Source organism: Falco cherrug, chromosome 4, assembly GCF_023634085.1.
Source record: "Falco cherrug isolate bFalChe1 chromosome 4, bFalChe1.pri, whole genome shotgun sequence".
Lineage (NCBI taxonomy): Eukaryota > Metazoa > Chordata > Aves > Falconiformes > Falconidae > Falco > Falco cherrug.
This window is the reverse complement of record NC_073700.1, coordinates 22,668,940-22,686,620: the sequence shown is the minus strand read 5'-3', so window position 1 is coordinate 22,686,620 and position 17,681 is coordinate 22,668,940. Positions and strand designations below refer to the sequence as shown.

Genomic DNA, 17,681 nt, shown 5'->3' with positions numbered 1-17,681 from the left:
AAGAGAGAACGTCAATCAAAAATAAAACAAATCCAGGAGGGGGAGGGGAACAGAAAAAATACATTAAAGTGATAGATATCTTTTTTTCACATTCAAGTTTTAAAACACAGCGTGAGCATAGACCGCAAAGAGGCCCAGCAAGGTTCTTGCTGCAGAATTCCCACCTGCACCAGGTTCTTCACGGACCCACTTGGAGCCAGTGGCATTAGGAAACCCAGCAGGCAGGTCAGTACTTACGCAGACTCAGCTACCCGCTCACGAGGCCAGCAGCTTGATACTGCCACACTTCATTTCTTCATTCTGCATCAAATCACTGCCTTGAGCGCAGGCTGCCCCTCAAAACATTATGCAAGGAAAACAAAAGGGGGATGGGGGAAGAAAGAGGCTTTTTGCTTTGGGAGGTGTGGGTTTTTTTTTTATTTTCCTGCAGTAAGGAGCCATCCCTTGTTCTAACCAGATAAAATCCAGTGCATGTAAAAAGGCATCTACCTCATGTCTAGTAACCAAGGCAAATGGAGCTGGTAAGAAAGCCCTCACCGGAGACTAATCCCTTCTCCAAACCACTAATTTATTTTGTGTGTTATTGCAAGGATATGGTTGAGAAGTCTCATTTCCCCCCGGGAAAAAAAAAAATGAAGGCTATTTCTTGCACACCTCAATTATGTGTTCCCAAGCTAGCCAGGTCTAAGGCAGAGACAGAGCCAAGTTACCCCTGGAGACAAAGAACTGTCAAATTCTGGTGGAGGCAGTCTTTTCCTTCCTCCCCAAAATACCCAGTGGTACGCCTAACCTCTGTGCAAGTGGAGTAACATGGTATTTGCTGTAACAGACAGCGATGCTCTTAGCAGCGACAGTTCATAACTAAGGCTGGCTCGTTAAAAAAAAAAAGTGAATTCCTAGCCCACCCTCTTCTGTGGCACACAGCTGGGGACGATTTCACACACAAGACTGCCACAGACATCGATGAGAGAGCTAGAGGGCTGATCAGGGACTTCTGTTATCTTGTTGAAGTCAGAGGTCTTGAGATCTTTGGATTGCCCAAGTCACAGAGAACCTGAATGAGCACCACGCATCTGCTTGAACACAGACTTCAGGTATGTTTTTTCCTCTACTCACCCCAGCTCCCTGAAAACTGAAGTTTTCCTGTCTAGTGAATGGCAAAAATCAGGTATACAAACTCAAATTCACCTTTTCCCTGCATTTCACCTGCAAGCTTCACGATGGCTTTACAACAACTACACTGTAAGAAAAACTCACATAGAAGTGGTCAAATACACTATTTTTTAATGCAGATTTGTAAAATTCAAGCTCAGTGTTGAAAATTTAGGACATTTCATGAAAGAGCATTTGGTCTTCTTAAAAATTTCCCATCCCAAATTAAATACTTCATGGAAAAACAACAATAAAGCACACATTGTATTTTTAATTAGGAAAAGTTGATATTGCACATTATACCAAGAAATACAAAAGTCTGTTTCAGCAAGTTATTCCAGCAGTGTTATCAATTTCAATTCGATATCGACTTATACAAAAAATTTAATTCTAGTGCATAACATGTGCCCTGTCATTACAGAGTAAAAATGTATCAAAGCATTTTTAAAACAAAGAGGAAGAAAAATTGGCTCTCCTTAAAGTCTTTTACCACATAGTCAGCACCAGCCTCCTTGCAGACAAAAATCATTCCTATGGGAAGATGACTGTCAGATCACCTTGGCAACACAAACTTCAATGGAGTTTCTAACGAGAAGCTGACCATATACTGTTTGGCACTGTAAGCAATGGTCCGAGTCACTAAGGGCTGAAAGGCCACGATACCTGCCTATACCGTTGCCATTCTACAGCTGCCTTTCACTCATTTCTGGCAATACACAAGAAGGATAAAGCACGGTGGCACAACAGTTGTGCAACTTCATTATAGTCATGTAATCCTCTGAGAAAAACTCCAAAACAGATAACACTTGGCTGGAACCCTTACCAGGGTTCAGGTGCTTCAGAAGGCACAAAGCACTGAGAGGCAACTGCAAGGCATGTAACGTGCATTCAGAGAGCTAAACTGCAAGTCAGGGAAAAACCATTACCAGAAGCAGCCACCAACACACCTAGGGCACCATCCGTCCTGGCATCCGCTGTGCCATGACTTTAAATGGCCAGTTGTGGAATGTTGCACTCTGCTTCCACACTACCAAGCACTTCTCATTTCAGAGGTACAATTAGAAGATCTGGCACAGCAGCAGCATTTCGGAAAGCCCAGACGTTTTGGGTTCCTGCCTCCCTCAGCTGGCAGAAAGCACTGCCTTTACGCATCCTCCTGCACTTCTTTACATGTTTACAAACTGAAGCATACTTGCATGCCCAGGCAACATTCACTGGTTAAGAAGCTAATCCTCGAACCCTGTCCAGTACCTCTTTGGATCGTAACACCTTGAATTTATGTTTTGCTTCAAAAGGTTTGCAACGCCAATTCTACAGGAGTTGGAATTGCCAGCTGCCTCAAACACCAAGGCAACCAATTCTATTGCAATGTTTCAGGAAATCTTAACATATTTCTCCCTCTCCTTCCAACCCTCCCCCCTGTTAAAACACACAGAATAAGACTAAGATGACAGGGTTATTTCTGTTTTGTTTTTTCTCCTGAATAAAAGATCCAGCTATTGTGGAACAGAAGATTCTACAATGAAGTCCCTGAGATGCATCTGTATACTAAAAGATTCAAACAATAGCCTCTTCAGCACTAACTTCATATTTATTAGAAATGCTTTGAGTTGCAACATACGGTTTATGAAAACCGATGTCGTTATAAGAAGATGAAAATACAGCAGATCAAGTTTGCCCTTATATTTAAGCCTTAATTTAAAAACAGTTAACCCAACAGTAACATTTAACTACTTCAACTGTAGTTAAAAGTAAAAAGCATGTAAGCAACAGGGAGCCACTGGAAAAAAGCTGTTATATTTAAAGGAAGTTGTTTTAGCCTCAGGGTTTTTTCATCCAACAGCCCTGCCTACATATACAGTCAGCATACTGTAGGCTCAGACCTCTTGCTAACTCCAACCCCAGGATGATAGAGGCAGCCACTTATACTAACTGCACTGACACAGAGAATAAATTCAGCCAGAAATATTCTTTGGGATGGGCACAGAAGTTGATATTCTCCCAGTAATCTTAAAAGAGAGAGAGAGAGAGAGAGAGAGAAAGAAAAGTCATCTCATATGCAAGTTACTTTTTAAGTTACTCTGGGATCCACTCTATTTTGTAACCAGCTAATCAGAAATACTTTATCTATCTTCTCAAGCAAGCTCAGTTTTTCCCGCTAGTGAAGAAAACTTAAGGCACTAACATATAAATGTTGTCAGGAATGTGAAATAGTTTGTTCTTCATGTACTGTTACACCAGTTCTTAGCAGCATCTCTCTTGAAAAGGCACTAGAAATATGGCAAACAACAAAACCTTGGGAACTTCTGCTCAGCTAAGCTGTATCAAGTTAGCTGCTTGGAAAGCTGAGTGGCTTTGCAATTTCCCCTTCCCTCCCCGCCCATTCCCTTACAAAATAAAAAGGCACCTGATTTGTTTTATCACTGGTGTCTGTAGCTACAGGCTCTTGCAACTGTGCAGTTCAATACATTTGTGTATATGAGGGATATCATGACTATACTGATAGCTTTTTAGATGATCATGAGTTATCTTTTCAAGATACTATTGTAGATAGAGGATTTTTGCTTCAGCAAAACCCATTACCAGTGGGTTCCTACCTGAGTAGTACTTAAGGTTGAGTATTGCTAGTCAGAATAATTCAATGATTGAACTTGGCCTAAGAAAATTGCACTTTCCCATTCCTTCCCCAATCCCAAGATCATTTCAAATTAAATACTAGACCCTTTTCTAAAGGGATGTTTGTAATGCAGCTACAAAGAGGTAGCTAAGTGGCACATGCCAATATTTTTTTTTTTAAGTATATTCAAGCCTTCATTTGCAACATTTTTCATAGGAAGTCTTAAAATAAGAAATCTCTGTTCAGGTGGCATGTGAGATTACCACAGTGCAGAAGACTGAACTAGTAAGAGAACCTGATCTCCCCTTACATCCATAATTGAAAACTAACAAGCACGGGGAACACCCAAGTGACTCAGCATATGCAGGTATGTAGCTGAAGAGGAGAGGAATGTCTACAGCTGAATCCCATGCTCCTCTGACATAAGACAAAAGTTACTCTGAAGAACCATTCAGATTAATCCCACCATTCGATCAATCTGTCTCATGTAGTTACTCTTCAATGGCAGCAAGTATCTCCTCTCATCAGGAACTCTGTTACACTGTTAACAGAAGGAGAATATTTTTAAGAACTCGAATACAAACCCAGGCAATCCCATACCCTCTGTAATCACTTCAGCATCTGTAAACATAGATTTCCTCCAGGTACAGAAAATTGTACCCAATAGCACTTTTGGTCCCTACTTTCCCTCACTCTTTGCAAACTTACAGCACAAACCACATAAAAAAACGAGCAAGTGTTTCCTTAGTGCAGTCTGCAAGCTTCCAAAATACACACCAAACTACTGCAGCTTGTTACTCAACCGAGACTTCCTTCGCTATGACAACTGTGAATGTTTAAAATAATGCTCTTTTTCTGGAGGACCGGGGGAAGGAGGAAAGGAACCATGCTAGAACCTACTAGCAAACATTTTTAAAAATTGTTCTGTATTAAAAATGTTATCTATTTTGGTTGGTGACAGGCACTGGATCCACAGGTCTGTACTCAGTTGATGTCTAGCTAAAAAAGGTCACTGTTACATGCCTCAAAACCATCCTGAGGAAAAAAAGCTTTCTTTAAATGAACTGTTTTTCACCATCACAGCATCATTGGAAAACTTTAAGGGCAAAGAAAAGGGGACGGGAAAAACAGTTGGAAATAAATTAACAACAAACAAATTGCTGCAAAATACTTAAAAAGGGGACAGGTTTCACCTTCAACATAATCATTCTCACATTACCCTAATCCACTCATTCCATTACTGAACACGTTTTTCACAAGGGAACTTCAGAGATATTTGACATTTCTAAGGGAAACACTACAGAGCTCTAAAGTAACACTTCCAAATGGCTTTTTCTACTGCCTAACCCAGTCCAACATACATCACTTCTCCAGCAACACAACCAAGCACAGTCTATGTATTCCTTACATTAGAGCTGAAGTTGACTGCCTTTAATTCGTTAGGTTTAATTTTTTCTGCGCTGTTCTCTTCTCCAGAGAGGATGTCTTGCCACAGTGAGTTACGAAAACGTTCATCCACAGATACAATATGCCCCTCAGTAGTAAACATATACTTATTTCCAGATTTATGCACTGGATTCTCTTCATCAAACAACTAAACAAGAGACAGGAGAGACAGCTGTAGTATGCATGCAACATTCTTTATGTGCCATCAACAGTAAGTTTAAAAGCACACACTCATGCATTTGAAGGATCCCACAAAAAGCTACCTTTTAGCACTAAATGGGTAACTACTGTTAGCGCAAATGGAAATAAATAGTTTTAAAGCAAGGGATGTATTTCAGCCATTAAAAGGGGAGAGCGAAAGAAAAACTTCTGACATAACTTAAACTGCCCTTATTTTTCTAAGCTGCACTATGCAGGCATTTCTAGGCTGGCACACACTGTTCCCATTCAGTCACTGATTTGTTTGTTTTTCTACGCTAAAAGAGATTGAGAACAGTAGCTTAAGCAAGGTTGGCTCAAATGCTTTCTCCTGTGACTGCCAAAGCCTGATGGGGAGAAATCGGAGGCTGCTGCGAGGCAGGTAAATTGGCTGCAAGCAGCCATTTAGCTCAGAGCTGCACAGCAGCTTCCTTCAGTCTTGCTCCCGCCTCTCCTTTCTAGCCTCCCCTCAAAAGAGCTGCCAGCTCTCACGCTTAGGCGGCTGCCCAACTCTCCAAGATTGCAGTGGGGTCAAAGAAAGAAAAGTGCACTGCTCAACACTCCAGTACCTAAACCCCTCTCTTACCCAGAGCCCAGCAGAGTTTCTAATTGATACTGTCCTGCCTCCTTGCTGTGCCATGTTTGTGCACAGAGCATGCAAGACAGTATCTTTGAAATGAAGAACATATACATACCAGGTACAGATATTTACATGTTTCACTGAGAAAAAAGCTCTCCATTCGATCTTCCTTTGTCTTCTCTACAACATGGTGTAATGTGGCATAGCCACACCTGCAAGATTTAAGATTAATTTGCATTTAGTTTCCACGCATTCTGATCTCAAAGTGCTCCCTAGATATTCCCTAACTTCAGGCAATTCCAACTGTCACTAAGGGTGAAGTTAAAATGAAACAAGTCTCTTCTACAACTGAATATTGATTCTTGGTTTCTGGTATTCCAATGAGACTGTAATCATTGACCCTGTAGTTCATCTATTCCATCATACAGATTTATGAAGAGTCTTCAATTTTTTGGTTCAATTGAATTATTGGCTTCAATGAAATTACCGCACAAAACAGGTAATTTCCCCATACTGAGCACATAAGAAACCTAGGTCTGGAAGCCTGGTCTCATGCAGAGGTTTCTTCCCCAGCTACCTACTCCTCCCTCCCGCCAACACTTTATCAAATGACAAAGCTGCAAGCTGTCACACAGTGCACTTGTAATTCTTTCCGTCGATCCTCTACACAACATCTGAATCCTACTTAACTGCAGAATGGTGCTGTTTGGTACTGTCCTACAGTTAGTATAGACCTGTCTACAAAATCAGTAAATACCAAGAGTTGAAGAAAAATTTGCTATCTTCCCTCTGAGTCTTGCAAGAAGTTCAGATACCCAGTATTACAGTCAGGATTCCCTGTCACTGTCTTCAGATGAAAGCTCATGTGCAACAGCATCTATCTTAGAGGCCATCCCTCCAGTTTAGTTTAACACCATGGGCTCACGATGTTAGAAATATTCTTGCAGGATCCATTATAAAAAACCCAACCTATTAATTGTACCAATTTTTAGCAACTGATCATCAAGAATGCATTTTGAAAGGTAATTATAAAATTCTGAAGGCATGAAGCTGTCACTAACTATAATTTCATTTTGAGATGGAAAAGCAGTAATTGCTCAATAAATAGATCATCATTTGTGGCTTTCATAGAAGGTTTGGTTTTCTGGTTTACCTACATTTGGTAGATTAGATTCTATATAATACTTATAAAATATACACATGTAGCAGTGAAAAAAGACAAAGAATGTTGAAGACTGACTTTGCTTTTGTGTATTTTTCCAAACTCTGCAGAATATCCATTCCAACATGAAGGTAAAATGGGTTCTTTGTTGCCTAAGACAGACAGACAGACAAGGGTTAAAGTCAGCAATTTTGAAATCTTGTAAAAATAACACAACAAAGGCCGAGCAGCATCAGATTTTCGTGTATTACGGTAAACTTATCTTTATAGGAACATGACTTAGATTACTCTGTGCAAGCTCCTCACATTTGCTTTAGTGCAAATCCTAATAAAACTTGTAGTAAATTCAAAACTCTGACAGCTTTCTTGCAGCCAGGAAGTTATTTTGGTTTACTGTATCTTCTGCCTGTTGGACCCTGTGCCTAGAAAATATAGCAAGGAATGCTATTAGACTCATTTCAATGGCTTCTATTAAGAAGTCAAAACTCTCCACCCTGTAAAAATCTGCCAGCTTTTTTTCAAAAGGTTGTTCAGTCGCATTTTTGTTTATCTTATTCAAAAGCCTATTTTTTTAAGCAAACAACAGAGCAAGTACAATGCATCACAATCCAGTGACTAAACAAGAGACCTCTATGTAAGAACAGGCAGATTCACAGCTACCAAGTTTTAGCAGGCCAGAGGCTAGGGGTAGAAAAAGTGACTTTCTGAACAAAACCATTTTTGCCGAAACACAAGCTGTAAGCTCAGAGAAGCCAAGTACCTGATAAAGAAGATATGTCGATTCCACCAACTCTGGCCTCAGTGGGTAAAAGGGAACATCTGGTGCTTGCAATTGCCAGTTGTATCTTTCTGGGAGAGCTCCGTATCGTTTCCATATGGCATAATAAAAAGCATGGAGACAAATAGCATCTTCCACATCTCCTATCAATACCTAGGCGTAACAACAGCCATAAACATGCACGCTCAATACTGCAAGCCAGCAAATTGCTTTCCACTCTGTATAAGAACATGCTATACAATAAAACACTCCCCTCACAGAGACACAAAAAAAACCAAAACAACCCCCACAAAAAAAAGCTAATGTATTAAATCCTTCGCATTAAAAGCTTTAGCGGAGCTCAGCCTCACAGCATGGTATACAAACGCTGAGGTTAAATGAGAAAAGTTGAAAGTATCTCAAATCTAGTAGAGAGCAGGCCAGGCCTTCCAATATTGTTATGCTGATGAGAAAGCTGAACCAGGTGTAAACCCACAGGCTGCAGCTCATCTGGGCAAAGATGCTTGGACTCATTCAGAGCCTAGGATTAGAACAAGCCTGACAACCCTCTACTGTGTCATTTAGGCTTTAGCAGAACGAAAGTTTACCTGTAGTCCAGGAAAAAAGGCTTGCAAAGAGTCAATCCATGTGTTCATCAGCTGGCCTGTGAACATGTTTACATTAACGTACAAAGGAGGGTCACCTTCACCTTCATTGCAAGCTTCTCGACTGCCGAGCAACAATAAACACGTGTAAATATTCACTGGTTCAAAAGAATACAATGTATGAGTCATTTCACAGCACTGCTACCAGCAAATAGAATGAGCCACAGATTGTCATGCTAGGCTCAAAGCCATTTTGAAAACAACCAAAATATCAGTCATGCTCACCAAAAATTCTTAAAGGTATGTGGCATCGTATTCTAAAGTTACGTCAACAGAATCTCTACCAAAAAGTCATGCAGGATAAGCTTAAGTGGTACTAAACCAGCCAGTTTAATATATTTCCTTTGCAGTTCTACAGCCTTCTCTCAGCCTCACATTTACTAACTTGGACAGTAACCAGGTTAACTTCTTTGCACCAATAATGCTGTACAGATCAGTTGACTAAGCAGTGAAAGGAACGTTAAAAATTATTTCCACGGTGAATACCATGGAAATAAGATTTTGGTTTTTGAAGAAAAAGAGAACACAGATGTTCCAGAGCGTGACACAAAACACTACACAATCTCTCATATCTTGCTGGAGTACTCATTTCTTAAGGAATTGATACTCATATGAAATAACATACCCTCTTCTTAAGTGGTTCTGAATGTTTTGATAAGCATCATTGAACATCTCCAAGTCTTCCTTTTCTCCAAAGAGGATGTAAGATTTCAGAAGGTATTCATAGAATGAATCTGATCCTGCTCCCAATCCACTTTGCTTTCCAACCCAATGACCAGTTTGAATATTCACAACATTTCCTTTCAGAACAGACAAAAAGTTTAGGCTGAAGTTGCCAAGTACATCAGAAAAAGTATTCAAGAACCAGGACTTAGAAACATGACATCTTCAAAAAGTCTTAAGGAAGAATGATCAGAGATTACTATCAAAATAGAGCGTTACAGTGCATTCATTCAAGGAACTAGCAAATGCATGCAGTTGTTTTAAATACCTTTAGTCATCTGCCAATCTAAATTATATTAATGGGGATACAAATGCAAGAACTTCGGTTTCATTTCCCAGTTACATGAAAAATTTGTCTATGGAAACCGGTGCCCCAGGTAGTCATTCAGATACTTCATTTTTCTTATGAAATGACAAAATGCCATTTGGTCAACACAAACCACGAGTACACAAGGAGAGCGTGCCTTAACAGCTACAGAGGAAGCAGATCGATAGTTTAAGAAACCTGCAGTATGACGGCATTCTGCTACAGGAGACTGAGGTAGGTTAAAACATGGAGCCAGTCAATATAGAATCACCTCAGAGGAATTACCTAGCAGTCCAGTGTTATTGCTCCTGAGACTCCAGAGCGCTTTGACAGCTCTCCTGGCCACCCATTCAAATGTGGAATCACCAAGCAGCCTGCTGAGGATACCAAACTCCACCAGCAAGGAACCAGCTCCCGCAGTACAAGTTTCATTATTGCTGTCTGGAGGCACCCCCTTCTTCAGATTGACCTGTGAAGCAAAGAGAGTCCTAACAGCCAGAAGGCAGGTTGCACCTCATATAGTTGTGCTCTCATCTGCAGTCTTACGTTTATTATAAAGCCTTTTGATTATTATTAATAGTAATTATGAATAATAAAACAATTATAATAAATTATAAAATTATAAATTAATTCTGCAATACGTCGCACGCAATGCATGTGTATTTGGAAAGGCAGCATATCACTTCCTGGTCAAAAAGCTTTCCTGAATAATTCCTGAAGTTCATCTTCTAACTTTATAACATCACACTCAAGACAGGCAATCCTTATTTTGCTACTCTTATACACACTACACTAATCCTTCCAAATTTCAGTCTGCTACATCATTTCTACTAAACATGCAGGTTCTTCCAAGGGTGATGCAAGTACTGCTTCCCCTCATTTAGTGCTCTTGAAACCAAGGATTTCCTCAGTAAAAGCTCCTCAACTTCCCCATCAAAAAAAACACCAAAGGGAAGTTACACCACCCTCAACTGCTTCACCAGACTCTGAACAGAAGTGAAAGTTCATGTTTCTAAAGCTTGACAGGTCCGGAGGAAAAGCAGTGCTGGTGTCCCCAGAAATTATAAGTAGTCAGGCAAGCGCTAATTAGTTTTACATTTTAGAGTTGTTCCACTGAAACTGACATACTTCTCCCTGTGAACTGCATCTGCTTAAAGTGAGCAGACACCGCATTCAAGAATACCACAGTACTCTTGAGCACCCCCTGAGCAGTATTCAAGAAAATTACAAATCCCAAGCCCAGTATGACAAATATAAGTTTTATTTTATCACAATCATCTTAGTACCAAGTCACCAATAAAGTCACTTTCCTAGGCTATTTGCCTTTACAGTATTTCCTGTTAATCTTCTTAATGACAACGTTGTTCGCTGCTGCATGATATATAGGAAGAAAGCACAGGGTAGAGCACGTTCCAGCCAAACAGTACAGGAACATATGACTACTGACCCGTGCAGAACAATATATACAGATCGAAAAAACAGCCTGAAGAAAACATTTACTAGACATAAGGAGCAACTTCTACATCGTCCATGTCACCATAACTCAGTGCAGTTTCCCCACCATGCCATCTCAATGTAACTTAGAGCAGGTTCAATACCCCCCAAGTGCACATATAAAGGCACACCCAGGGCACAGAATCTGAGTTGTAGGACAGGTGAATTACTACTTCTAGATTATTTCCCCACTGTGCAGGTGTGCTCACTTACCCGAGGATACGGAATTCCAGTTTTGGTGTTCTCAAAGGCTGGAAGTAGTCTCACTGCTAGGTCATGAGCCATATGCAACAGTTCGTTGTCATAATCCTTAATGGTCATGTCACCAAAAGGCTGTTTGGTATCTGTAATTATTATGTGGGCAGAAAGCAGGCTTCCCAAAACCCTACGGGAAAAGGAAAAGATCTTCAGTTTTTAAACCTGACCTGAACATAGTTCTTCAGCTAAACCCTTACCAGTACCATGTTTAACAAAAGTATTACTTTGTGCACCTTACAGGCACTACAGAAAGGGATCTTTTTTCCCCCTCCAGTAGTCAAAATGTCTAGAAGTCATGTTGCTTGTCAGCCACAGGAATCACAAAATCCTGTTCTGCAAAATTTACCTAACCCAGTAGCTCCTTACAACACACCAAGTCTATTTATGAGTGAAGACCTCCTTGACCCTGCAGATTGCTGTAAAGGTTGTCATATAAACTTAGTATTCAGAAAAAAGAAAGCCTAGCCAAGTTAGGCAGCAATTGTTTAGGCAGCACAGTTTAAGGCATTCTGAAAACGAAGCCATTTAAACTCAGACCAGTCTCTTAAACTCATCTCCAAGACAAATAGGCCTGTTTTTCAAAACAAAAGTGAAAGTAAGCAGAAGGTCCACCAAAGAAAATCAAACTGGGAAAACCCATCAGCAGGGTTGTTTGCTGTGCACAGATCTGAGCCTCTGCTGCAAGAGCAACAACAAAAGAAGTAGCAGTCTGCAAGCCAAACACACTTGCAACTACCACTGTATCACTGCTCCAAGTCACATGTGACTCATTAAAATAGTTTTAATTATAAAACCATGGAATATTTTCAGAAAAGGTTAAAAAACAGTTTACTTAAAGAACAACTACAGAATAAAGCCTACCAAAGACATGCTTATCAGTGACTTGACTTTGGTTCTCCTGCATATGGACACCAAGTGTTTAACCTTGTTACTGTTTTTAAGGACAGAAACTTTAAGAGTGACATACCTGATTGTTGCCTCAAAAACTTGGACCGTGGAATCTTTATCAAATGAAACCGTGTCAATCACCAACTTCACTGCTTTCTGGAATTCTGAGGAGTTTCCCATTACCTTTTACATAAAAAGAAAGCTATTTTGTCTAATTGTTGCTGCAGAAGAGGGTTGGGGAAGAAAACTGCAAGTTCACACTTTAAACCAACAGTCACACTAACAAGATACAGAACACAGTACTCCAAGCTCCCGCTAAAAAGGCTTTCCAGAAGGTTACCCATCCTACTGACATGTAAAAGTGAGCTTTACAAAAAGTACATTAAAACAGGGAAATCCCCGAAGATGTATTTTATCTGTTTCACTAATCTAGGCACACAGGTATTCTTGCACCCTAGCATCAGCCTTGTGGGTGATCTCTTAGAGCAGGAGTCTAAAAACTCTTAAGATCTAGCACACTGAGAGTTTTAACTACTTAAGCTATCAGTTTCAGAGTTAAGTTCACCTTTAAAGGCAACACAACTTGCAAAACCATGACATTTATTTGACTAGGGAAAGTCCAGCCTTTCAGGCTTTTGACTCAACGCTGCATGCCATGCCCAGGAGCTCCCTCAAGCCAGTTTTCTATAGGTATACCTTAGCAGTTTGCTTCCATTATATCCAGAGACAGACATAAACTCAGCCCCAGCTACAAGGAAGCAGGAATGTGGAAGGAAAAAAACAAGTTCCCACTTGCATACGTTAACTATAAGGCTGAGTGTACACGGAACCTGCCTAGCTCTTTAACCACCAAAGCACCATGTGCCAACCAGCCTGCTCTTTCTATTACCCAGACACAAAAGGAAAAAAAAAAGCATTCATATGCTTGATCTGAGCAGATGAAAAGCGAAATATGCTTTCTCCATGCGGCAGCCTCTAAACCACAAGAGACTCTACCAGAAGTTGTATATTTGAGCAAGAAAAAATTATGTACTGCCCCAAAAGGTATGGACAAGACACTGAGCCATTGGTGAATGAGTACAGGAGGGCAACTGTTCAGCCAACACACCATCAGCTATATAGCACAGATCCCCAGCTGTTGTTTCGGTTAAAACCAACATTTTCCTCACTTCCTGCTTTCGGTTTTGTTCATTACTGCCGTGTTCAGTTGAACAGCTGAGACCTCCTCACCGCAGAGCTGCAATTCCATTGCAGCAATGGGAAGGCTTTTACAACCCAAAGCACACGTACAGCCCTTGCACACACCACCTTCTGCACAAAAAAGAAACACGCCGCAGATCCAGTGCATCAACGAGCTCTGGCACTCTGAAAGGCCAACAATCTGCCCTGACTGCAAAGATGAGACTAATGAAACCTAAGGGGGTCTCTAAATATGCATAAGGAGTTCAAGGAAGGGGCTCTTTTCTCCATGATACCATATTACTGGTACTACTAACATAAAAATGAGTTGCTTCTCACACTATCTTCAAATTTTATCAGAAACGCATGTAATGGTTTATTTTACAGGCAAGAATCAGCTTCACAGATTTTTCCCCTCCTTCCTTTCACTGCTCTTCATACAGATTTATGTGTTGGCCAGCCCCTCTCTGCCAAGCAAAACAATCAGAGCTCTAACAGTCACCTTGAATAATACGAACTCTCCTGCTGACATGTCTCTCAGCAACCCATGCACACCCCAGTTCAAATTCACCCTTCCTGAACACCACCAATGGCAGTAACCTTAAAGAGATCTCACCTGAGACTTGGGGAACATCTCCAAAATTTCCTGTCACTTCTGGAAATCTCTGCCAATACATCTCCAAGCACTCTGGCCCTTCCCTGCACGTTTAACATGGCTAGCTGTTGAACCAGTATACACCCAGCACCATCTTCTCCTCAGAAGTGAAGGATTCAATAAACTCTCACAAACTATGAGACCTTTTACTTCATATTGCTGAAGTTCATTACAATTTCAATTGGTTCCTCACGATGCCATCTTGCCTGCCCTCCATGTTAAGAATTGATCTCTATCAGCAGCTCAGCATGGAAACATCAGCACCGTTTGCATTAACAATATTAACAGGCAAAGACTGAACAGCACTGGTAATGTGGAGTAACTCCCTCCAATTTGAAACTTTCTGTTGCCACCTTTCTTCAACTTCTCACCAAGTTTCTCTACCAAGTACACCTCCTCTATGGCTCCACCATTATTTTTTTTTTCTAGATCTGGAGCTGATTCAAAAAAGCACATCTACCAGAGTTAAAAGTTCAACCTCAAAGCAAGAGACAGTACCAATGTTGTTCGGTACCAGGGCAGATGAACCCAGCAAGACCCATCTTCAAAAGAAGTTTGAATAAAAAATTCATGCTGCACTACATCTTCATTTCCCCTCTAACTCTTTCCAGCACACTACCTGCTGTCAAGATGACAGCTCATAGCCATGCTCCCACCTCAATCCAGCCATCCCACAACTGAGACCTGCCATTTCACAGCCCTTCTAAATAACGCTCTGTGCCTGAGAGTGAAATTTGACTCCCAGTTTCCCACAGGGGAAGAACTCATCCAGTGAATTGCAACAGGCGTCCGTTTCACTAATAATGGCTAGACTAACAGAACAGAGCATGCAAGACTCTTACACGTTCAAGAGCATCTGGGGTTTCTCATCTCTCAAAGCCTGTCACCAACTGACTTCAGCCTTTCAGACATTTATGTCCATATCCTGCTAAGGCACTGCCTTCAGAGTTTAATTAGCTGAGGAATTACTCTCTGACAATACACCCCTGCTACATTAATGTGCCTTTAAACTAACTTACACAATTACCAGCTGCTGACACAAACCTCCTGAAGTTCCCTCCTAATTAAATTTAACGGGACAACGTAGCAACTCCGGAGCCTTCCCATACAGCAAAGCACAGCCTCAGCAGCTGGACAAATGGAAGTCCTCCTTGCAGGACCACCACCTGGGAAGCTCAGCTAAGATATGCCAAGTACCTCAGGGCAGGTTTTGGAGGTGCCCCTCAGTCATCAAAATCAGGAATAAGAAAACTCCTTAACACCAACGTAGCATTAAGAAGCAGGCATTCCGTTATCGCAGTGCTGGATGCACGGGAGATCACTCCACCTCATGCGCATGTTTCATTCAAGCAAAATTATATAGTCCACACATAGGTTTATGCGTTCCATTTCTCTGAAAAATCCTACATATTCATTCAGTAGGCAACACTACGTTAATTAAATGTTGTGCGTGTTCCTTACAGGTGTGTTTCAGAGTCTTCTAGGGGGTCTCAAACAGTAGTCGACTGTATGTAGTTACAGCTGATCGAACATCAAACCTCAATTACTTCCCTTACACAGAGAGTCGTAGTTTGCTTCATTGGTTACCTATGCAACAGTGTCCTCGGGTACCGTATGGTCTCCTCTGTGACTCTTGAGTTTTAGACGACTCCTTCCCTCTTGATATAAAATTATCCCCCTAAGGTCAGTTAGCAATCTCTCTACAGCGATTATACTTAAACAAACAATACAGCTGCAGAGCTAAACCAAACTAAACCGTGTGGTAGCACCACCGCCCTCGAGGACTCACCGCCAACGTGTCCAGCGCATCGATCAGCGTCAGCGAGTAGTTTCCCAGCACGTCGTTGATGTTGAGGTTGGAGCTGGAAGAGAAGAACCGAACGTCAGGGCCCGATGGGTCCTGGCCCAGAGCCGGGCCCAGAGCCAGACCCGGCCCTGCGCCCAGACCCCGGCCTCAGGCCCCAGGCCCCGGCGAAGGCCCAAGGCCCCCGAGTCCCGCCGGCGGTGACTCACGGGTCGTGGCGGTCGGGGCCGCGCCCGCGGCAGTGGAGGGGGTCGAGCTCGTCCCGCGGGAAGGCGTGCTGCATGTAGCTGTCGTAGCCGAAGACGAACATGCCGCGGGCAGCGTCCCGCAGCCGGGCCCGCAGCTGCGGCGGGAAGGCGCCGCTGTAGCGCCGCTCGTACTCGTCGCCCCCCGCCGCCCCGCCGCCGCCGCCCCGCCGCAGCAGCGAGCCCCAGTGCGAGGAGCCGGGGCCGGGCGGCGGCGGGAAGGGGAAGGGGAAGCGGCGGCGCAGGCAGAGGCCGGGCGCCAGCGCGGGCAGCAGCGCCAGCAGCGCCTGCAGCCCCAGCCTCAGCAGCAGCAGCCCCAGCACCAGCGACCGCCATTGCATGGTCGCCCGCGCGCCGCGCGCATAGTTTAAAGGGGCCGCCCGCTCCCCCCGTCCGCTCCGCAGCCCCCGCCGTGCTCCGACGCGATGCGGCTCCTTTAACAGCGGAAAGGAAACACGGGCACAGCGCCCGCCCCCGCCCTGCGCCTATTGGCCGAACTCGTGCGGGGGCGGGACCAGCGGCCGTCACTGCGCGCGCGGCGGCGGCGCTCAAGGGCCGGGCCCGGGGTGCCGGGTGACGCGGAGGAGAGACGCCGCTTCCGGGCCGGGGCCTGCAACGAGACACGGGGGGTTCCACACAGACCCCCACGCAAGGGAGCGCGCGGTGCTGCAGCCGGCACGGCGGGGGCCCGCTTACCCCGCGGGCGGCGTGACGGTACCCCCCTGCGAGGGCCGGGCCCGCCGCCCTCCGCGCCTGCGGGTGTGAGGGGCCGGGCAGCCCCGCCGCGCCCCGGGCCCGGGAGGCGGGGGAGGGCCGCAGGGTCCCGGGGCGGGTGAGCAGCGAGGGTCAGCCCTGGGCGGCGGGAGCGTCCGGAGCGCGGCATAAACAGAAATGCTGACAGACCGCCCCTGCCCGGTTGGAGATACGGAACTGCAGATAGGCTCAGGCAGTACTGGTGAAACCAAAACCCTCAAGGGCAAGGCAGAAGAACAGAAAAGTCAGTAAGAAACCCACAGCTGGGGGAGGTGGAGGAGAGGCGCATCCCTGAGGCGCCCCAGAAACCCAAGCAGCATCACCAGTACCTGCCTGGGGCACCACCTAGGTCACTGCCCGAACCAGGGGCTGACCTGCGTTCTGTCCCACTAAACGGTGAAGCGCATGACTCGTTATGAAGAAATTAAACAGAAACAATATGAAAAAACTCCTACAAAGGGTAGGAAAAAGTCTTTAAAGACTTAGCACACACTGAAAGTACAAGATACAGGGTGAAAATAAAAGCATAGATGTCTGCTCATCTATTTCAGAAGTCAGATCTTGCTCTTTGTTTTCCATTTGTTGCAACAGAAGCAATAGAACAAATAAATAAGGGGGGCAGAGGGAGGGATAAATAAATTCACAACTCAGTGGCCCATCAAGACTTCTGTACGCTGACTCCAGTTAAAATCCCCTAGCCTGTTCCAACACAACAGCCTGACAGTGCTTTTTCAGTTCCTTTCCTCAATCTATAGAATTCACGCATCTTTTTCATGTTTTTCCCCTTTACGCACCAGA

The 17,681-nt window shown here is 43.5% G+C and overlaps 1 protein-coding gene across 1 annotated transcript; it reads right to left on the bottom strand.

Moving 5' to 3' along the window:
* Positions 1-1,267: 1,267 nt before the first annotated feature.
* EDEM1 (ER degradation enhancing alpha-mannosidase like protein 1) lies at positions 1,268-16,575 on the bottom strand. The gene is made up of 12 exons (XM_027811677.2): positions 16,095-16,575; positions 15,871-15,943; positions 12,327-12,430; positions 11,315-11,486; positions 9,893-10,076; positions 9,203-9,377; positions 8,521-8,641; positions 7,916-8,086; positions 7,234-7,307; positions 6,109-6,205; positions 5,178-5,363; positions 1,268-4,310 (listed from the first exon to the last, which is right to left on the bottom strand). The coding sequence occupies exons 1-12, from the start codon at positions 16,469-16,471 to the stop codon at positions 4,221-4,223; spliced, it is 1,824 nt and encodes a 607-aa protein (XP_027667478.2). The 5' UTR covers positions 16,472-16,575; the 3' UTR covers positions 1,268-4,220.
* Between the last annotated feature and the right edge of the window lie 1,106 nt (positions 16,576-17,681).

Coding starts and splice junctions, on each gene's coding strand:
- EDEM1 (XM_027811677.2), bottom strand. CDS start 16,471: ATGCAATGGCGGTCGCTGGTGCTGGGGCTGCTGCTGCTGAGGCTGGGG. Junction 6,206..7,233: donor GAAAAATACACAAAAGCAAA/GTCAGTCTTCAA, acceptor TAAATCTTGCAG/GTGTGGCTATGCCACATTAC. Junction 4,311..5,177: donor CAGTCAACTTCAGCTCTAAT/GTAAGGAATACA, acceptor TTCTGTTAACAG/TGTAACAGAGTTCCTGATGA.